Consider the following 20846-nt stretch of genomic DNA (forward strand, 5'->3'; position numbering starts at 1 on the left):
GATACCCGGCCTATGATGGTCAGTGTTTTAAAGAGGCAAGATCTCCCTCCCTCCGTACCCCACACATGATACGGGCAGCCTTGTGGTACTTCAGTAGTAGAAGAAGGGAATTTTGCCTCTTTGGGGATGGAGAGTGGCAAGAGCATCAGAGAGAGCCAGCCAATGTGCTCACAGGCAGTCAATGAAGGTCCTGCTGGCCCTGCTCTGAGGCATAGGCAGGATCAGCAGGACCTTAGCTGGCAGTGGAGGAGTGGCCTAGTGGTTAGGTGGTGGTGGACTTTGGTCCTGAGGAACTGAGTTCGATTCCCACTTCAGGCACAGGCAGCTCCTACTTAACCCTCCATTGCCCCAAATAAGTACCTGTATATAATATGTAAGCTGCAGTGAACCTCACTATGAGTGCGAAAGAGCGGGGTACAAGTGTAACAAACAAAAAAAACTTTCTGGGTGCCCGTCGCTAGCACCTTCTGTAACCTCAGGGTCACGGTCACGAGGTGGAGGCCTGCTAGACGGGAGGGCAACAGTCAAGAGCTATCCGGAAAATTACCACTAACCTATCAGCCTCACTGATCCCAGACATTTTAATGCCCGTTTATCCCTTCCCCTGAAGTCTGGCACCCATTTGCCCTCCACGCACTGCACCAGCATAATAGAATCCGGAGCTTGAACTACAAGCGCAAACTTCCAATGCACACAACCTGCCTACAGACACTTACACTGCACCAACAAGAAAGAGGAAACGATCACAGTTCGGAGATAAGCAAGTCTTCGATCTCTTTCCAATTCGTCTTCAGGGAGGCTTCCCGAACCGTTGTGCCCAAAGGCGCCGCGCGACAAGGAAGGTGCATGCGCAGTAGTAGTAATGCTGGAACCGGCGGCAGAAGCAGGGACATTCGTCGTGTATTAATGCGCATGCGCCGGGAGGAGCCGGTCTTTTCGTCCCACCTTCTCCCCGTCTCCTGTAGTCGTGGCAGCTGAATGCAGAAGCGAGGAGGGAGAAAGAGGGGAGCTGGGGCTCATTGTCAACGGCAGCGAGCGAGGTAAAATAAAGGGAAGCTTAATTTGGTGAGAAAACCGCTCACTCAGCAATGCTGCTGGAACATTAGGCTAATCTATAAAGCAAAACTGAAAGATAAAAAAAACAGTATCGTTTTCAGCCTCGGGACATAAACCTCCTTGAGTGCCAGGCTGCAGGTATTTGTGCCGTGTCGCACCTTCTCTGTGGGACAGCGATGCAGGAAAGTTGGTTGGGAATCATCCCCTTCCGACGGCTTTGTGAAAGGAGGGGGGGGGGAGACCTATTAATAATTATTATAATAATGTTAACTTTACAGTAACACGGTTTATTGATCACTGGGTGAACAGAAGGACAGTTGTGTTGTTTTTAGAATCCATAATTAAACAGTGCAATTGCCCTGTGTAATCAAATAGAGTACACAGAAATAAGGATCAGCAGAAATATATAAAGAGATACTTTTTATTATTATTTATTACATTTGTACCCCACGCTTTCTCACACACTGCAGACTCAACGTGGCTTACATAGTAAATAATTACAATTACAATCAAAAGAATTTAAAGAGAATATTATAAGCTGTAGTAAATGTAGTGAGAGTAGGGTTTTAATTTAACTTAATATTCTCTAGCTTAGTTTTCAGCACAGGTGCAGTGTGGGGTGGTCTTGCCAGTACAAATGCTGGAGTGGTTCATGGTTCCCTCTCCCCCAAATGCTAATAAGTCTTAGGGCCCTGTTTACTAAGCCGCGCCGTAGTCACGCACACTTTCAGTAGAGACACCCATTATATACCTATGGGTGTCTCTAGCATTAGCGCTTGCTAAAATGTGTGCAAGCCTACAGCGTGGCTTAGTAAGTAGGGCCCCTTGTGCCATCCAAACCCTCCCTCCCCCCCAAAGTAAACGGGCAAGCTACATCAATTGTTTTTGCAACTATTCATCATCAAGTTAAAGGTTCATTCTGTGTTGACCTAATAAAAGGGAGAGAGCACCCCAAAACTAGTCCAGAAAAATATTGGATTAGTCCAATAAAAAGATGTCATCTTATTATATTTTTGTCAAGATTTATTTCCACGGGCTCCAAGAATAAAGGAAGTAATTTAAGTAATGATGACTAACAGGGAGGACATTGCCTGTTTTTTTTTTTCCTGCTCTAGGGAGAGTCCAAGGTCTCTTAAGGCAACAGAGCACACAGGAGATGTAGGACCGAAAGGGCTTTACTGTTGTCATTCTTTCAGAGCTATCACATAGTTAACTTAAAACATGACCACCATGACAGATAACGGAGAGGTTTTCAAAAATTTTGTTGTTTTTACTTTGATCTTCTGAGTGCCATCAACAGAGCAAGCTCTGTGGAAACCACAAGCCAGCACCCACCAATCCAACATCAGAACTACTTCAGCTAATATCCCTGTTTTGCTAATTTACTATGTCACTCATGAACTGTAATGCAATACCACTCTGTATTTATCACACCGGAATTGGCGATCGCCATCACGGTACTATGTAAGCCACATTGAGCCTGCAAATAGGTGGGAAAATGTGGAATACAAATGCAACAAATAAATAATAATTAATTAATTTCAGCACAAATGTTTCAGGCCCTGCGCCCTCTCTCTCTTCTGTAGTATGAAGTAGCTGAGTTAGGTTCCATTTACATGCAATAAACTAGTGAGGAATGAAAAGGGATGGTTTTGAGAAGGCTTTGCAGTAGTGATGGAACAATTTGGTTCTAAATATATGGGGTCATTCTGTAAAGTAGGGGCTAACATGTGCCAGTTATGTGTGTAAATGTTCAGAATACTAGCATATATGTGCATAAAGCATATACATGCCAGATATGTACCTCTGTGTTATTCTGTAAATAGGGATAGTTTAACTTCTTATCCCATAAATATTTTAATATGAATTGGACTGTCAGATGGTAATGGTAAAATGACAGCTATATTTCAAGATTACACCATTGCTCACTTCTTCAGCAGTTCATTTTGTTTAAAAGGTTTTCAAAATTTGTCTCTAAAATTTATTATAAAACATTATTTAAAAAAAATACTTAAAATTGAAGGCTTGAAATGAGTTTAAACATTTATCTTAAATATTTGTGGTGCTCAGGCAGCTTCTCTCCCCCCCCCTCCCCCCGCAACATGATTACGTTTTGTTGAACTGCTGCAGGGTAGCGGCTCCTTCAACCACTCGGTAATGGTCCAATTCATATTAAAATATTGGATAAATAGTTGTTAAATTATTTATATTTAACTTGTTCCCATTAAAAGATATTGGGCTTGATACCACAGCTACTGTAAGCATTCTGTATATCTGTGCATATCTTATATAGCTCATGTTTTATAGGTGGGCATACACATGGGCAGACTGAGTGGGGTGCATGTTTATGTATGTAACTTGTAGAATACTGTAAATTAGCACATATATCACCGACCCTTAGACGCACACACACCAGCTTTATAGTCGATGTGCATATGTGAACATATATGTTTGTTTATTATAAACATTTGATTGCCAGATTTGGAACATATCAAGTCTAGGTGATGTACAATATAAAATCATCAAAAGAAAAGAACTCCGGTAAAAAAAAGGAGAGATAGACATGCAACCACCCAGAGAAATAAAACTCGGTATACAAACAATAAACCATAGCACAATAAACAACCCCCATCGGTCTCCCATCAGGTTCCTTAATAGGTCTGAAATGCCTCAGTAAAAACGTGTGTATTTTTTTTTTAATCTTAAATTGTTTATAAGACAATTCGGCACAAAGTCCTGGGGACAATGAATTCCAGAGAAAGGGTGCTAAAAGGAAAAAGGCACTTGATCTGATGGATTCCCAATGCGACTGCGAAGGGGAAGGAAGAACAAAACAATGGTCATTCAATGATCTCAAAATCCTTGTAGGGCCTAAGGTATGATGAGGTTAGACAATAATCCAAGAAACCAACCTGCAGTGCTTGAAAAGTTAATAACAGAACTTTGAACTTTATGCCTGGTTATGAAAATAGGTTCTTACTTTTTATAGAAGAAGCACCTACATATGAGCATACTTTTACAGAATCACCCCCAGAGGGCTAGATCGTATATATGGTGCCAAAAAAATTACTATTCTATAAACTGCACTTTAAAGTTAGGTGCAGTTTATAGAATAGCACTTATGCCCGGGAATCGCATCTAACTTTAGGCGTGGCCATTTGAACCAATTGAAACGTGATGTAAATGTACACACCTATGTTAGGCGAGTATCCCTGTTATTCTGTAAGAACACATGTTAGGTTTAGAAATGCCCCAGTTACACCCATGGCCCTCCTAATTCTGCACCTCCTTTTTCAGATTGCGTGTAAATGCCAATTAAATCTAATTGGTGCCAACAATTGCTTGCTAAAAAAGCCAATTATTGGCACGAATTAGCTTGTTGTTCATTTAAATTGTGCACACAATTTTTGACGACTTTTATAGAATTAGGGGAATAATGTGTACTCAACATGTTACTCATTTCTAAGACTATTGCGTTATCCAGTAAAAAAAAAAAAAACCTAACCCCAAGCTCCCAACTGCTGAACTATCCTATCAATCTTCCCCTCTAGCCGTATGGGCCGTCAACCCCTAATTTTTTGCTTTCTGATCTCAGCCTTGTGACTCACTGCAGTAACTTTGGCCCATAACTAATTAACGGGACTGTAATTCTCCACCATATACTTAACAATTAGATTATTTTCTCCCTGTATAGTATTGCCTAATTTATTATGTATTCTATGCTCAATATAATACCAGTTGCATGTTCTTCTCTTTTGTACCTAATTGTTCATTATATCATCCATGTTTCTATATATATTTCCAATTGTATCTGCACTCTGAAATGGCATATGTCATGACGGAAATTGTAAGCCACATTGAGCCTGCAAATAGGTGGGAAAATGTGGGATACAAATGCAATAAATAAATAAATATGAGGGTCTGCTTCTGCACCTTAATCATTGTGATAACAGTGTGAGGACATGGGTTCTACATGGTTCAAACTGACTAATAGCCTTATGGAGCCATGAGTTAGCAGTTCATTGGCAAGGCAGATGCAGTGCTTTTGTTGCTTCCCTGAGAATGATGTTGCAGCTAGAATCCAGAAAGGAGCTGCAACCATAAATTCAACCGCCCTCCCTGCACCTGTTATAAAGAAAGAAACGTATATTTTTGCAGTGCTTTGAATTTCTGCCGAGAAAGAACGGAGTCAAATATGACCCCAGGATTGCATACTGAAGGCGCTGTGAGCATGACAGTGTTACTTGGGGAGATGGAAAGAAGTGAAATGGGAAAGCGAGCTTTGGAGTAAAGATATACAGTTTTGTATTGACAATATATATATATATATATATATATATATATATATATATATATATATATATATATATATATATATATATTGTTATATTTGTACCCCGCGCTTTCCCACTCATGGCAGGCTCAATGCAGCTTACATGGGGCAGTGGAGGGCAATATGAAGTTCATTGTGGCAGTGGGACATTTAGGTAGCAATGTCGGATAAGCAGATGGAAGTTTGGGATGAATTCTGGGTGAAAGTCCTGGTGCTGGAAGTTAGATCTGCAAGATCATACTCTGTGGGCAAACATCAGAGCATGAAGAGAAGGAATGCAGAGAGACGAGGACAAAACCCTGGGGTACTCCGATTATTAGCGAAATAGCAGTGGAGAAGGATCCACTAACCCCTGGATTCTATATAGGTTGCCAAAAGTTAGGCCCCAAATTTTAGTGTGGATCCCAGTTCCGCACACAAAATAATTAGTTGACCATCTGTAATCATTTAATCACTGGCATTAACAAGTACTTATTTGGCACTAATTGTGATTTGCGCATGGATCTGGATACACTATCCTATAACATTGCACGCCTTAATTGGCTCAAATGCAACTCAGATGGGTGCATGGCCATGGGAGGGGTGCGGGTAAGGGGCACACACAGGATTTAGGTGCAGTGCTATTGAATACCAGGGATTCACCCTGAACTTGCGCACCAGATTTTTTCAGCAGGTGTAAGTCCCTTGACCAAAGCACCTTTTATAGAATAGTGCTGAGCATGGAATTTTCCCAGCGCCTGATTTTCAGTGCTATTTACTGAATACAACAACAGATACACCAACATTTAAGAACTTAAATGTTGATTTAGGTAAGACATATGATTAAAAAGAGCCTATTCCAGTAGATAGATACTGGGTAAACTTTTCACGAATATCAGAGGAAGAGTTTCTGCTGCCATTTAACAAATGTAGCACATCATATTGCTCTTTGGATATTTGTCTGCCCTACCTGATTAAGTCTGTCTCCAGATCTTTTTTACTTTTGTTATTAAAAGTTGGTTAAATTATCATCTGTATTTAGGGGTCTTTCTCAAAATCCGTGTAGGGCCTAAGGTATGATGAGGTTAGACAATAATCCAAGAAACCAACCTGCAGTGCTTGAAAAGTTAATAACAGAACTTTGAACTTTATGCCTGGTTATGAAAATAGGTTCTTACTTTTTATAGAAGAAGCACCTACATATGAGCATGTGGTCAAAATTAAGGAAATGCATAGAAGAGATCCCTAGAAAGATATGAGATATTTTCTTTGCTTTTGAAAACATAAGAATAGCCATACTAGTGAGGTCACACCATGGAGCGAAACAGAGGAATTATAGTATTCTCTGCCTTATTTGCCATCGCTTTCCTAATAATTCCTAGCATCTTGTTTGTTTTTTTGGCCACCACTGAACACTGGGCAGAAGATCTTTTTCTTGGGTGCTGCTGACCCCCAAGGTGGACCCTAGTATCAAGTAACTATGATTTGGATTATTCTTCCCAATGTGCATCACTTTTCATTTGTTCACATTAAGTTTCAATTGCCATTTGGATGCCCAGTCTTCTGATTTCCTAAGGTGTTCCTGCAATTTTTCACAGTCTGCGTGTGTTCAACCTTGAATAATTTTGTATCATCTTGAAATTTAATCACCTTTCTCATCATTCTGATTTCCAGATCATTTATAAATATGTTAAATAGCACCGGTCTCAGTGCGGTACTCCACTATTCATCCTCTTCCATTGAGAGAAATAGCCATTTAACCCTACCCTCTGTTTTCTGTCCAATAACCAATTTGTAATCCACAACAGAATATTGCCTCCTATTCCATGACTTTTTAATTTTCTCAAGGGTCTCTCATGAGGAACTTAGAAGCTTTCTGAGTACACTACATCAGCTGGCTCACCTTTATCCCCATGTTTATTCGTGTCTTTAAAAAAATGAAGCAAATTGGTGAGACAAAACTTCCCTTGGCTGAAACCATGTTGACTCTGTCCCATTAAACCATGTTTGTCTATGTGTTCCGTAATTTTATTCTTTATAATAATTTCCACTATTTTACCTGGCACAGATGTCAGTCTTACCAGTCTGTAATTTCCTGGATCACCCCTGGATCCCTTTTTTTTTTTTATATATCATCCTTTTTATTCAGGCAATTCAACATATTCACACAATGCAAAGGAAATTACAACATAATATTTGGTCTGCCTGAACTTTTTAACATTTTTTAACTCAGCCCCTCCCCCCCTTCCTACCCTCTAACCCTATCCCCCCCCCCCCCCCCTCCCCAAATCACTTCAAGAGTTCAGGATTTTGCTTCTTGCCACTGGAGTGAGAGTGTCCCAAAATGGAGACCAAGTGTGACAAAACTGATCGCCTCTCTTGGAGGCTAGGTCTCTTATACCTTTCTTTTCTATGGCACAAGCTTGAATCATTGTGGACTTCCAATGTGCTATGCTCGGATGGTCTGTTACCAAAAACAATTGCAATATGACACGCTTTGCCATTAATACTGCCCTTTTCAAAAATGCTGTGAATCCTGCCGGCGCAGGCCTCTGTGTTTCAAAGAGATCAAACAGTTGTTTAGGAGTTGGTCTCCATGTATGATTCCAAATTTGGGAGACGTGTTTGCTCAGTTCAGTCCAAAAGGCTTTAACCGGCGCACATGTCCAATACATGTGCCCCAAGTGAGCCGTGTTACCATTACATTTTGGGCAATTGTCCAAGTTTCGAAGCGTGGCTTTATATGCTCTGTGCGGGGATACGTGTAACCGAAGCAAAAATTTATATTGTAGCTCCCACCAGGTAGCATTGTCTGTGATGGTAGAGATAGACTTAAGGCATTTGTCAATCTGCTCAGGATGTAGATTAATCTGCAATTCCTCATTCCAGGCTTGCGCCACCCGGTGACAGTCAATTTGTTGCAAAGAGTCCCTCAAACCACAGTGAAAATAGCTCAAGGGCACTCGCGACTGTGCCTCAAGACCCAATATTTTATTAAATTTTTCCCAGGAAACGTTAGTTAATGATTCTGCTGGTAAAGAATTTACATAGTGCCGTAATTGCGTATATGCTAACCAGTCATTCACACTCAAACCATACTCTTTCTTCAATTCCTCAAATGTTTTTAATGTCCCTTGCTCAGTTACCACATGGAATAGGTACCTAATTCCCACTGTAGCCCACCTCTGGAAAGGGACCAAAGAGCCACCCGCCGGGAAAGCCAAATTACCCCTTAGGGGCAGTAAAGCCGAAATCCTTGTATCTAACCGCAGGATCTTGCCCATCCATCTCCATGCGGCCCTCAATGGTGAAAGGATCGGTCGATAAGGGCCCAACCCTGGTAATTCTCTGGAGGGCACATGGAGCCAATAAGAAAATTGCATTTTTCCAAAAATTGCCACTTCTGCCCCTGTACAAGAGAAAAAAATTTGTAGAGCGGAACCAGTCGGACAGATGTCTCATACTGCTAGCCAGGGAAAACAATTTTAGATCTAGGAGTCCCAAACCCCCCTTTATGCGTGGTAACAGTACTTTACAAAATGGCAAACAGGCCCTCTTTCCCTGCCATAAAAAATGTGTCAATTTTTTCCGCAGCCATTGTTCATCCCGGGGCCTCAAATGAAATGGCAACATTTGAAATACGTAAGTCCACTTGGGGAAAAGGACCATATTATAAAGCGCTATTCGTCCCAATAAAATAATAGGGAGTGCCTGCCACCTCTGCAAAGATTCCACCGCTCGTTGCTTTATCGGCCCCATATTATGTTCATAAAGCTCCACTAAATCTGCGGGAATATATACCCCCAAATATTTAATACTGGAGTTCGCCCATTGAAAGGGGAATTTTCCCTCCCACTGCATTCTAATGTCCGATTGAATAGGGAGGGCCACGGACTTATGATAATTTAAGGTAAACCCCGTCAAAAAACTAAATTCATCTAAATTCGCCATTAAGTGCCGCACCGACGAGGCAGGATTAGTCAATGTCAGAAGGATATCATCAGCAAATGCCAACACTTTGACCTCCAGCGATGGCATGCTTATCCCCACAACATCCGGGTCCCTCATGATCGTTCTAAGCAGTGGCTCTAAGTATAATAAAAACAGTAATGGGGATAAAGGACAGCCCTGCCTAGTACCCCTCTGTAACTGAAATGGAGCAGACTGAAGCCGATTTGCAACTACTCGAGCAGAGGGGTTATTGTATAGTGTTGAAACCGCCTCCATGAACCAGCCCCCTACGCCAACATGATCCAGCACTTGAAACAAGTAGGCCCACTGCACTTTGTCAAATGCTTTTTCGGCATCCAGGCTTACCAACATCAGCCGCTCTCCCATGGCATGACTGCGTGCAATAGACAACAGCACTTTTCGTACATTTACCGTTGCTTGACGACCCCTAACAAAACCCACCTGGTAATTTCCAATTAGGGATGGCAAATGCCGCGCAAGCCTGTCTGCCAAAACTCGGGCCAAGATTTTTATATCCATATTTAACAATGATATGGGTCTGTAGGCTTCTACTTGGTCTGGGGGTTTACCCGGTTTAGGAATCAATGTAATAAGTGCTTCATTTTCACCGGATGAAAACCAGCCTCGTTCCACCACCGCATCAAAGTATGAAATTAGGGGCCCTATCAACTCCGGGCCCAAGATTTTATAATATTCACTCGAAAAACCATCTGGGCCCGGAGCCGACTTCAAAGGAAGGGACTTTATCACCTGTTGGATTTCCTGCGCCCTGATGGGTAGTGCCAAGGAATCGCGAATTCGCGGCTCCAAACGTGGCATACTTGCATCCTTAAGGTAATCTTGTATCAGCGGGCCCTGATGTTCCCCCGTTTCAGAATATAACCCTGTGAAATATTTCTGGAACGCAGTTACAATCTCTGCTGGCTGCGAGAGCCGGGACCCATCTTGCAATTGGATATATGAGATAAATCGATTTGTTTTCTTAATTCTAGCTACTTGTGCTAATAGCCTACCGGACTTATTTCCATATCTTTGAAAGTTAAGCCGCCTAGCATAGAATAAACTCTGATATTTTTCATGAATCATTGTGTTCAGTGCTACCAAAGCAGCTGCCATGTTTTCTTGGTTTTCCTTAGTTGGATTAGCTATGTGGCGTCTCTTTGCAACCCTGTATGCCGTGATACCCGTCGCCAAACGCTTTTTGCGGGCGCTCATAAAGGCAATGACCTCTCCCCGAAGAACTGCTTTTGAGGTCTCCCAAAATATTGTTGGCGCCACGTCAGGTTGTGCATTCGTCTCTACATAAAAACGCCATCGATTTCTCATATGATCTAGAAATGTTGGATCTTGGTAAAGATAGGAAGGGAAGCGCCAATATCTGCTACCGGACCCTCTAACATCTAAGTCCAACTCCAACCCAATTACAGCGTGGTCCGAAATCTCAGTGGGACCTATGAAAGCGTTCCTTACTCTAAAAAACCAGGACTGTGTCAACAAAATGTAATCAATCCGGGACCAGGTAGAGTGTACTTTAGATTGGTGAGTATAATCCCGGGTATCAGGGTGCAGCAAGCGCCAAGGATCGACCACATGCAGGGCTCTACACAAGGCCGACAAACCCTTCCTACGGCCCAGCGCTGCTATAGCCCTTGGGGAAGATCTATCCAACTCTGGATCTATGACTTGATTGAAATCCCCCGCCCACACCCACGGGGCATCCGCATATTGTAATCCCAGGGCTATTAAAGATTGACAAAACTGCGGGCAATAAGTGTTTGGGCCATAAACAGTGCAAAGGTAAAACTTTGTTCCCTGGTAATTGAAATGCACCAGCACCACTCTCCCCTCTGTATCCCTGTATATCAATTTGGAGTGACAAGGGATACCTTTTTTAACCAAGACAACCACTCCACTTCTTCGATTCCCAGAGGAGGAGTAGTGACATTCCCCTACCCACTGCTGACAGAGTTTGGCATGCTCTACATCGGACAATTTTGTCTCCTGGAGACAGGCAATATCCGCTCCATGCGCCCTCAATTGTGATAAAATTTTATATCTCTTCACCGGGGAAGTAATCCCCGCTACATTCCAAGAAAGGATATTCAACCGAACTCTACCCTGAATCTCTAAAAATTAAGAATTGAACTGTCCCAATTCCTCCCATCTCGAGTAACCCCGGGAGCCCAGCCTCCCCCAAGGTTGTCTGCCTCCAATTGCCAAGCCTTTGATTATCTTTTCCCCTACCTCCCATTCTCCCAGCAAGAACAATTGCCAACATTTCCACTCTCACTTCCAGCTCATTCACTCCATCTTTCCCCCCCCCTACCCCCCCGTACCCCTCCCCCCCAGCCCCCCCCCTCCCCATAACCATTCTTGTACACCATCTTCTGGTGTCACTCGGGTCACTCATCTGCTAGGGACCCCACTCCCCAAATTCAAAATTATATCACTATTATTCAACATCACATACCCTTTTCACCAGACTTTTTACCTACATAAGTGTCCCAAAAAAACTGTTCAAAGTCCACTCCTCCATGTGGTAGAATCATCCCAAATTGGCTGGCTGGCATTCCTCATGGAGTAGGAGCCTGGTCATCAATTTCTCTGTTTACAAAGGCTGTAGCCAGCTGCTCTGAATCAAAGCTATGCCATTTCCCATTCCTGTAGATCTTGAGGACAGCAGGGTAGGACAGTGTGAAGCGAATCTTCTTCTCCACTAGGGTTGTGCATACTGGGTGAAATCTCCTTTTCTTTTCCTGTAACCCAGCCGAGTAATCTGGAAAAATCAGAATCTCATGTCCTTCAAATGTTAGATTGCCCCGTTTGGACTTAAATCCCTGCATGATTTCCTCTTTGTGGATATAATTATGAACTTTAAGAATAACCACACGAGGCTTCCTTCCTTCCTGATACCGTCCCAGTCTATGGGCTCTTTCAATGCTGAGGCTTCCCCTACTGTCTGATAATGCAAATTCATGCTGTAGCCATTTTTCTAGTGCAGGCCCCAGATTTTTCTCCATCACAGACTCGGGAATGCCCACCAGCCTCAAGTTGGATCGTCACGCTCGATTTTCTAAATCATCGATTTTTGCTCCCTGCGTGCTAACCTGTTTTTCCAACTCTGTGATCTTCGGTTCAGTAGCATGCCACGTGTCTTCCATGTCCGACACACGCTGTTCCAGCGTTTGGGTACGCGTCGCTAACCCCTCTATAGTGACATCCAATTTTCCCAGGTGGACTGCTAGGGTGTCGAACCTCGTTTCCAGGGCTGCTTCTATCACCTTTGAGATCTGGGCCAGCTGGCGTTCTGAGAAATCATCTCGTGCCACTTGTGCTCCGTCCGCCATTTTAGGTTCCGCCGGTGGAGGTGAGGATTTCCCCTTCTCTGTTTTCATGCTGTGTTTCGCTGTTCCAGCTGGCATCCTTTAGATTGTAAGCTCTCTTGAGCAGGGACTGTCCTTCCCCTTGTCTAAACTTGTACAGCGCTGCGTAACCCTGGCAGCGCTATAGAAATGCTAAGTAGTAATAGTAGTAGTAGCATCGCGACCAAATATTGGTCCATGCACCTTCCCGCAGCTATAGACAAGGTTAGAAATTGTATTTCTTTATTTTTTCCGTGATTTTCGGCTGTATGGCAAGTGGCTGGAGCTCAGCCACTACGCTGCCGACGCTCTCAACGCATCACTTGACTCTCCCCTGGAACCCTTTTTAAAAATCGGCGTTGCATTGACCACCCTCCAATCTTCAGGTACTACGGACAATTTTAACAACAGTTTACAGATTGCTAACGGCAAATCAGCAGTTTCATGTTTGAGTACCCTTAAATGCATGCCATCCGGCTGAGGTGATTTACTACTCTTTAATTTCTCGATCTGGCTCAGTAAGTCTTCCAGGTTCATCACCCTTGAAAACCATTTCTGGTATAGGTAGATCTCTTACATCTTCTTCTGTAAAGACCGAAACAAAGAATTCATTCAGTTTGTCTGCTATGGCCTTGTCCTCCCTGTGTGCCCCTTTTGCTCCTTCATGATCTAACGGTCTCACAGATTCCCTTGCAGGCTTTCTACTTCTGATGTACGTGAAAAAGTTGTTACTGTGAGTTTTTAGCCTCTGTGGTAAGTTTCTTTTCATATTGTCTTTTAGCCTTCTTTATCAATGCTTTGCATCTAGCTTGACAGTGCTTATGTTGCTTCTTATTTTCTTCATTTGGGTCCTTTTTCCATTCTTTCTTTGAAGGATGTTCTTTTGGCTTTAATAGCTTCTTTCACTTCACTTTTTAACCATGTTGGCTGTCATTTTCTTTTCTTTCCACCTTTGTAAATACGTGGAATGCATTTGGCCTGGGCTTCCAAGATGGTATTTCTAAACAACGTCCATGCCTGTTTTAATGTCCTATCCTTTGCTGCCAATCCTTTTAGCTTCTTTTTAACCATTTTCCTCATTTTATCATAGTCACCCTTTCGAAAATTGAATGCTGTTACAGTAGATTTCCTTTGTGGCTTCATTCCAGATAGTATCTCAAACTTGATCATGTTATGATGACAGTTTCCCAGTGGACCCAACACCGTTGCCTTTTGTACTATGCCCTACACTTCACCAAGGACTTGATCTAAAATGGCTCCTCCTCTTGTCGGTTCCTGGAAACTCTATGACATATTACATAAGTGGCTACTGGACTAGATGAAGTGGGTGAGTCAGAAATGTGGACCTTCACCCTCTCAGCTTAATAAAGCTGAGAGTATTCCACGTGCCTGATTGGATTCATGCCACTCTGCTCTGTGATATTGACATTGAAATATACACATTTGCACAAGTGAATATTTGAGCTTTTGAGAATAGGGTGGAGTATCTTCATGATTGTAAAAGCAGGCATTTGAAATATTGCAGCTTTATTGAGCTGAGAATGTGAAGCTCCAAATTTCTGAGTCACCCACTTACATCTAGTCCATCCCACTTTTGTAGTAGGTCACAAAGTTGATACATTATTACTGTTCATCACTCACACATTTTTGTAAGGAATCAGGCAATACAAATAAAAGCTAAGTAGAAAATATAATAAAGCTGCAGATCATCTAACCCCAAAATATACAGGCACTACGGACTTAATTCTGTAAATGGAGCCCAAATTTGGGCACTAAAAAAGAAATGCGTTCTAAGCGCTATTCTATAAACAGTGCTGAAATTTCCATTTATAGAATAGCGCTTGGCTCTGGAATCTGCGCCCAATTGTGGGCGTGAGGATAAAGTGCAGATCCCCCAAATTCTATAATACTGCACACACATCCTAGAATAGCAACTGTAAAGATTCATGCGTAAATTCTAATTATTGCCCATTAGTACCAATAATTGTTAGCATTCTGTCAGTGATAATTGGTTCATTAAGCAATTAAATTATGTGCATAATTTGGGTGTTTCACCAGATTTGTGTGTTGTAATTTTGAGCACTGTATATAGAATTAGGGGATATACATTCATGCTACTTATTTTACACATTTCTAAATTGAATTACAAAGAGACTAGTTTAAATCTGCTTGGTGAGATTCTTTTTTGGCGGAGGAAAGGAATGTCAATGTAAAATTGTGTTCAGTGAACTCTTTGTTACAGTCAGTGCTCTATCTGCAATCTGTTTTTTTTTTCTAGAGATAACACACACAGAATGTAGATAACTCATGATTAACTATGAAGTTAAAAACAGCGAATAAACTGCATTCCCCATAAACCATTTCTGATTAAGATGTCCTTAAAGTTTGAAAATCTCTCTAAATTAAATATATAGCCTTCCTAAATAGTTTTGTATTGTTTTACTTTAGAAACACAGCTTAGGTAAAGGATTCCTCACCTTTCTTTCTTTAATATTAATTAATAAGCAGATTCATTCTAAATTGACACAATACATAGGCCCTGTTTACTAAACTGCTAGCATTTTTAGTGCATGCAAAAATTAGCCACACTAAATGCTAGAGTCAGCCATCATTAGCATGTGCTAAAAATGCTAACGCTCCCTTACGGGCTTATTTTCGAAAGAGAAGGGCGCCCAACTTTCGACACAAATCGGGAAATGGGCGTCCTTCTCACAGGGTCGCCCAAATCAGCATAATCGAAAACCAATTTTGGGCGTTCTCAACTGCTTTCCGTCACGGGAACGACCAAAGTTCATGGGGGCGTGTCGGAAGCGTAGCAAAGGCGGGACTGGGGTGTGCCTAACACATGAGCATCCTCGACCGTTAATGGAAAAAAGAAGGGCGTCCCTAACGAGCACTTGGGTGACTTTACTTGGTCCATTTATTTTTTACGACCAAGCCTCAGAAAGGTGCCCAAACTGACCAGATGACCACCGGAGGGAATCGGGGATAAGCTTCCCTTACTCCCCCAGTGGTCACAAACCCCCTCCCACCCTAAAAAAAAACTTTTAAAATATTTTTTGCCAGCCTCTTAGCCAGCCTCAAATGTCATACCCAGCTCCATGACAGCAGTATGCAGGTCCCTGGAGCAGTTTTAGTGGGTGCAGTGCACTTCAGGCATGCGGACCCAGGCCACCCCACCCCCTACCTGTTACACATGTGGTGGTAAATGTGAGCCCTTCAAAACCCACCATAAACCCACTGTACCCACATATAGGTGCCCTCCTTCACCCATTAGGGCTATGGTAGTGGTGTACAGTTGTGGGGAGTGGATTTTGGGGGGGGGGTTGAGGGGCTCAGCACACAAGGTAAGGGAGCTATGTTCTGGGGAGCAATTTGTGAAGTCCACTGCAGTGCCCCCTAGGGTGCCCGATTGGTGTTCTGGCATGTCAAGGGGGACCAGTGCACTACGAAGGCTGGCTCCTCCCACAACCAAATGGCTTGGATTTGGTCGTTTCTGAGATGGGCGTCCTCGGTTTCCATTATGGCCGAAAATCGGGGATGACCACCTCTAAGGAGGATGACCATCTCTAAGGTCGACCTAAATTTTGTGATTTCTTCCTCAAAATGTACCACCTGTTCCTCTGATCCCATTCCCACCCACCTTCTTAATGCCATCTCTCCTACTCTTATTCCTTTTATCTGTCACATTCTCAACCTCTCACTTTCCACTGCAACTGTCCCTGCTGCCTTTAAACATGCTGTGGTCACACCTCTCCTTAAGAAGCCTTCACTTGACCCTACTTGTCCCTCTAATTACCGACCCATCTCCCTCCTTCCTTTTCTCTCCAAATTACTTGAGCGTGCTGTTCACCGCCGCTGCCTTGATTTCCTCTCCTCACATGCTATTCTTGACCCATTACAATCTGGTTTTCGCCCTCTCCACTCAACCGAAACTGCGCTTACTAAAGTCTCCAATGACCTATTACTGGCTAAATCCAGAGGTCAATATTCCATCCTCATTCTTCTTGATCTTTCCGCTGCTTTTGACACTGTCGATCACAGCATACTTCTCGATACCCTGTCCTCACTTGGATTCCAGGGCTCTGTCCTTTCCTGGTTCTCTTCCTACCTCTCCCTCCGCACCTTTAGTGTTCACTCTGGTGGATCCTCTTCTACTTCTATCCCTCTGCCTGTCGGCGTACCTCAGGGTTCTGTTCTTGGTCCCCTCCTCTTTTCTATCTACACTTCTTCCCTTGGTTCATTAATCTCATCCCATGGCTTTTCCTACCATCTCTATGCTGATGACTCCCAAATCTACCTTTCTACCCCTGATATCTCACCTTGCATCCAAACCAAAGTTTCAGCGTGCTTGTCTGACATTGCTGCCTGGATGTCTCAACGCCACCTGAAATTAAATATGACCAAAACCGAGCTTCTCATTTCCCCCCCCAAACCCACCTCCCCACTCCCCCCGTTTTCTATTTCTGTTGATGGCTCTCTCATTCTCCCTGTCTCCTCAGCTCGAAACCTTGGGGTCATCTTTGACTCTTCTCTCTCCTTCTCTGCTCATATCCAGCAGACCGCCAAGACCTGTCGTTTCTTTCTTTACAACATCCGTAAAATCCGCCCCTTTCTTTCCGAGCACTCTACCAAAACCCTCATCCACACCCTTGTCACCTCTCGTTTAGACTACTGCAATCTGCTTCTTGCTGGCCTCCCACTTAGTCACCTCTCCCCTCTCCAGTCAGTTCAAAACTCTGCTGCCCGTCTCATCTTCCGCCAGGGTCGCTTTACTCATACTACCCCTCTCCTCAACACCCTTCACTGGCTCCCTATCCGTTTTCGCATCCTGTTCAAACTTCTTCTACTAACCTATAAATGTATTCACTCTGCTGCTCCCCAGTATCTCTCCACACTCGTCCTTCCCTACACCCCTTCCCGTGCACTCAGCTCCATGGATAAATCCTTCTTATCTGTTCCCTTCTCCACTACTGCCAACTCCAGACTTCGCGCCTTCTGTCTCGCTGCACCCTACGCCTGGAATAAACTTCCTGAGCCCCTACGTCTTGCCCCATCCTTGGCCACCTTTAAATCTAGACTGAAAGCCCACCTCTTTAACATTGCTTTTGACTCGTAACCACTTGTAACCACTCGCCTACACCTACCCTCCTCTCTTCCTCCCCGTTCACATTAATTGATTTGATTTGCTTACTTTATTTATTTTTTGTCTATTAGATTGTAAGCTCTTTGAGCAGGGACTGTCTTTCTTCTATGTTTGTGCAGCGCTGCGTATGCCTTGTAGCGCTATAGAAATGCTAAATAGTAGTAGTAGCAGTAGTGGCGTCCCCGACTGTATTATCGAAATGAAAGATGGATGCCCATCTTGTTTCGATAATACGGGTTTCCCCGCCCCTTTGCGGGGTCGTCCTGCGAAGACGTCCTCAGGAAAAATTGGTCGCCCCTTTCAATTATGCTCCTCCACATGTTGCTTAGTAAACAGGGCCCATAATAATTAGAGTTTAGTAAATAATGTAGTTACACACACATATACCTATTAAGCTAATAGTCATCACAGCTGTAATTTTAACAGATCTGTATTACTGGAAGCAAATTTTTCCAAATTGATATCAAATTTCTTAAACATGGCACAGACATGCATCACTTCTGATAATGGAAGTATTTATTGCCATCTAGTGGGAAAATGTGGGATACAAATGTAACAAATAATATAATTAGGTAAACAAAGTAAGAGGGCTTCACATCATTTAGGGTCTTAAAAAAAAGGTAATTTTTTTTTTTTTTTTTGCATTTATGAAGCCTTTTTGATATGCAATTATTTTTCTAGATTTATACTTTGGACACTACCTGTGAATCTCGCTGTTTGGGGTGATTCACTCCAAATGGAGGATGAAAATAACTTGCCCAGCTTCCCTGGGTTGTCAACCTGCTGCTCTGACCCCTGGACCACTCCGTTCAAAGCATATTCTTGTACAAACTTCATACTCACTGACAATCTGCTGCCGTGACCACACCCAGAACTAGACTGTGCAGTTTTCCCTACACTGCTTCTGGAAAGAATTGAGGGTAGGGAGGGGGGAGGCATAAAAAGATCCAGGGACAGGGAAAGAATGAATGACACACGATGTGAAGGTTGAGACGAATTAAATAGGGGTCCGTGTTTGCTTAGACACTATACTGTTAATAGGGCCTTGGCCATGAGACAGTGGCACCCTGTGGCTCAACTATAAAATCCATCTTTCAAATCTGTTGTCAGTGACAGACATCTAATGGTTTTATATATTGTCGCAAGTGCTGTCATTTTTTTAATTCTTTAGCTACTGCACCATTCAAGCTGCTGTTGTTTTACCACACTTTTATAAATACAAAAATCTCAAAATTTGTCTCTTATTCCAGATCCTATAGTCACAGCCTTGCATGATACTGTTCTTTTTTTGCAGTTGTTTTACACTTGTTTTTGAATAACAAGTGCAAACCCGTTAATCTTTGAACCCTTGTTCCAGGTGCATCTAAACATGTCTGAGGATTCAGTAGATACAGCAAGTCCTGACATCAAAACAGATGTGGAGAAGGTAGATGATAGTAGTTTGGTGCCAGTGGAAAGTGGACCTCCATATCCTAAAGAAGATGTAATGATGGAATGTTCTGGGGATGGGCCAATTGAGACTTCAAAGGAAAATGGGAGGTCCGAACAGGATGGTGCAACAGCTAAAACGGAATCTGTTGCGACTACCGAATGTACAGTGATAAATGAGACTCCTGAGATTGAAATGGCTGAGACGGGGCCTGAACAGGATGGAGCCATGACTGAAACTGAACTTGTTGTAATTACTAAAGGAATGGTGACAAACGAGCCTCCTGAGGTCAAAATGGCTGAAACAGGACTTTCTGCCGAGTGCAATGAGTTAGTCAGCCTGGAACCAGAACCTGAAACTGAATCTACGGAGAATGAGCCCGATCAGGTATATATTTCTTCCTTGAAATAACAATTGTTTTTTGAAGGGGAATATTGACTGCAATCAGGCCAACTGCTCTCTGTGGTCAACTGCAGTAGCGCTTGCAGTGATTTGTCATTAAGCTACTTCTGCAGTTTTCTTTGAAAGCACAGGTCAAAAAATATGTAATACCTGGTTAGATGGTGTAACTACAGTGCTAGACAAAGAAAAATGATACAAGTTATTCCTCTTGACTTCATAAGAGAGGATGGAGCTTGCACTTCAATGAGCTCTCTTGGAGGACAATGATCAGAAGCAAACACGGGCGCAAGAGGCTATTAGAGCCATATTAGCGACCGTGTTTGCTTCCACCGCATGATCAGAGCCAGCGATCATGTGAAACAATGCACTCACCAGCTCTGACTGCAAATAGCATGCAAGTGCATAATAAACAAGGCATTATCAATTCCTCCTCAGTGCTCAGCAGGAAGCATGCAAAGAAGGGCGCTGCTGCTGTGGCAAACTGTATACCAGTTCGGAGCTGGCATTAGGGTTTGCAGAGCATTAGGGAGGAATGGGGAGCCCTGTCCAGCATGCATCTCCAGACACAAGAAACCCCTTCTCCCTGGACGTCCTTCCTCCTCCCCCCCCCCACCCGACAAAAGATAGGGCTGGAGGTCTGGTGGACCTCCAGCCCCCCCCCCCCCCCCCCCCCCCCGGTGGTCTAGCGCCCCTTCCTGAACCACGCCGTACCTTGAAGTGACAGGAGGGAGCCTCACTCCCTCCTCCTTCCAGCACCGCCTCCAGAATGGTGGAGCCCTGCCCTTCCCAGTACATCCTGGGATGCTCTGGGCTAGGCTTCCCTACCATATAAGGGAGAAATTTCTTCCCCTTTGTTATTCCCTGTTGGACGTCCAGATTTCAGGTCCTTCCTAGTCCTGCCCAAACATGCCCCCTTGCTATTTGGATGTACTGCAATGTTGGATGTTCCTGTTCTGCCTTTGATAATTTGGACATTTCAAGCACATGGATGTCCATTTTGACCTTTTGAGCTGTTCATATGCTTTGAAAATGAGAGCCTTACAGCCGTATTTTCGAAAGAGAAGGGCGCCCATCTTTCAACACAAATCGAGAGATGGGCGTCCTTCTCCCAGGGTCACCCAAATCGGCATAATCGAAAGCCGATTTGGGGCGTCCTCAACTGCTTTC

The 20846-nt window shown here is 43.3% G+C and overlaps 1 protein-coding gene across 1 annotated transcript in view; it reads left to right on the forward strand.

Annotated features, from left to right (window-relative positions):
- The first annotated feature begins 949 nt into the window (after positions 1–949).
- LOC115462177 (protein NOXP20-like) overlaps positions 950–20846 on the forward strand; it is a 71100-nt gene continuing 51203 nt past the window's right edge. The window contains exons 1-2 of the mRNA XM_030192195.1: positions 950–1040; positions 19206–19664. Of these exons, the coding sequence (XP_030048055.1) occupies positions 19218–19664 (447 nt within the window). The 5' untranslated portion in view covers positions 950–1040; positions 19206–19217. The remainder of the gene's footprint in view (positions 1041–19205; positions 19665–20846) is intronic.

The sequence above is a fragment of the Microcaecilia unicolor genome, chromosome 2, assembly GCF_901765095.1.
Source record: "Microcaecilia unicolor chromosome 2, aMicUni1.1, whole genome shotgun sequence".
Taxonomy (NCBI): domain Eukaryota; kingdom Metazoa; phylum Chordata; class Amphibia; order Gymnophiona; family Siphonopidae; genus Microcaecilia; species Microcaecilia unicolor.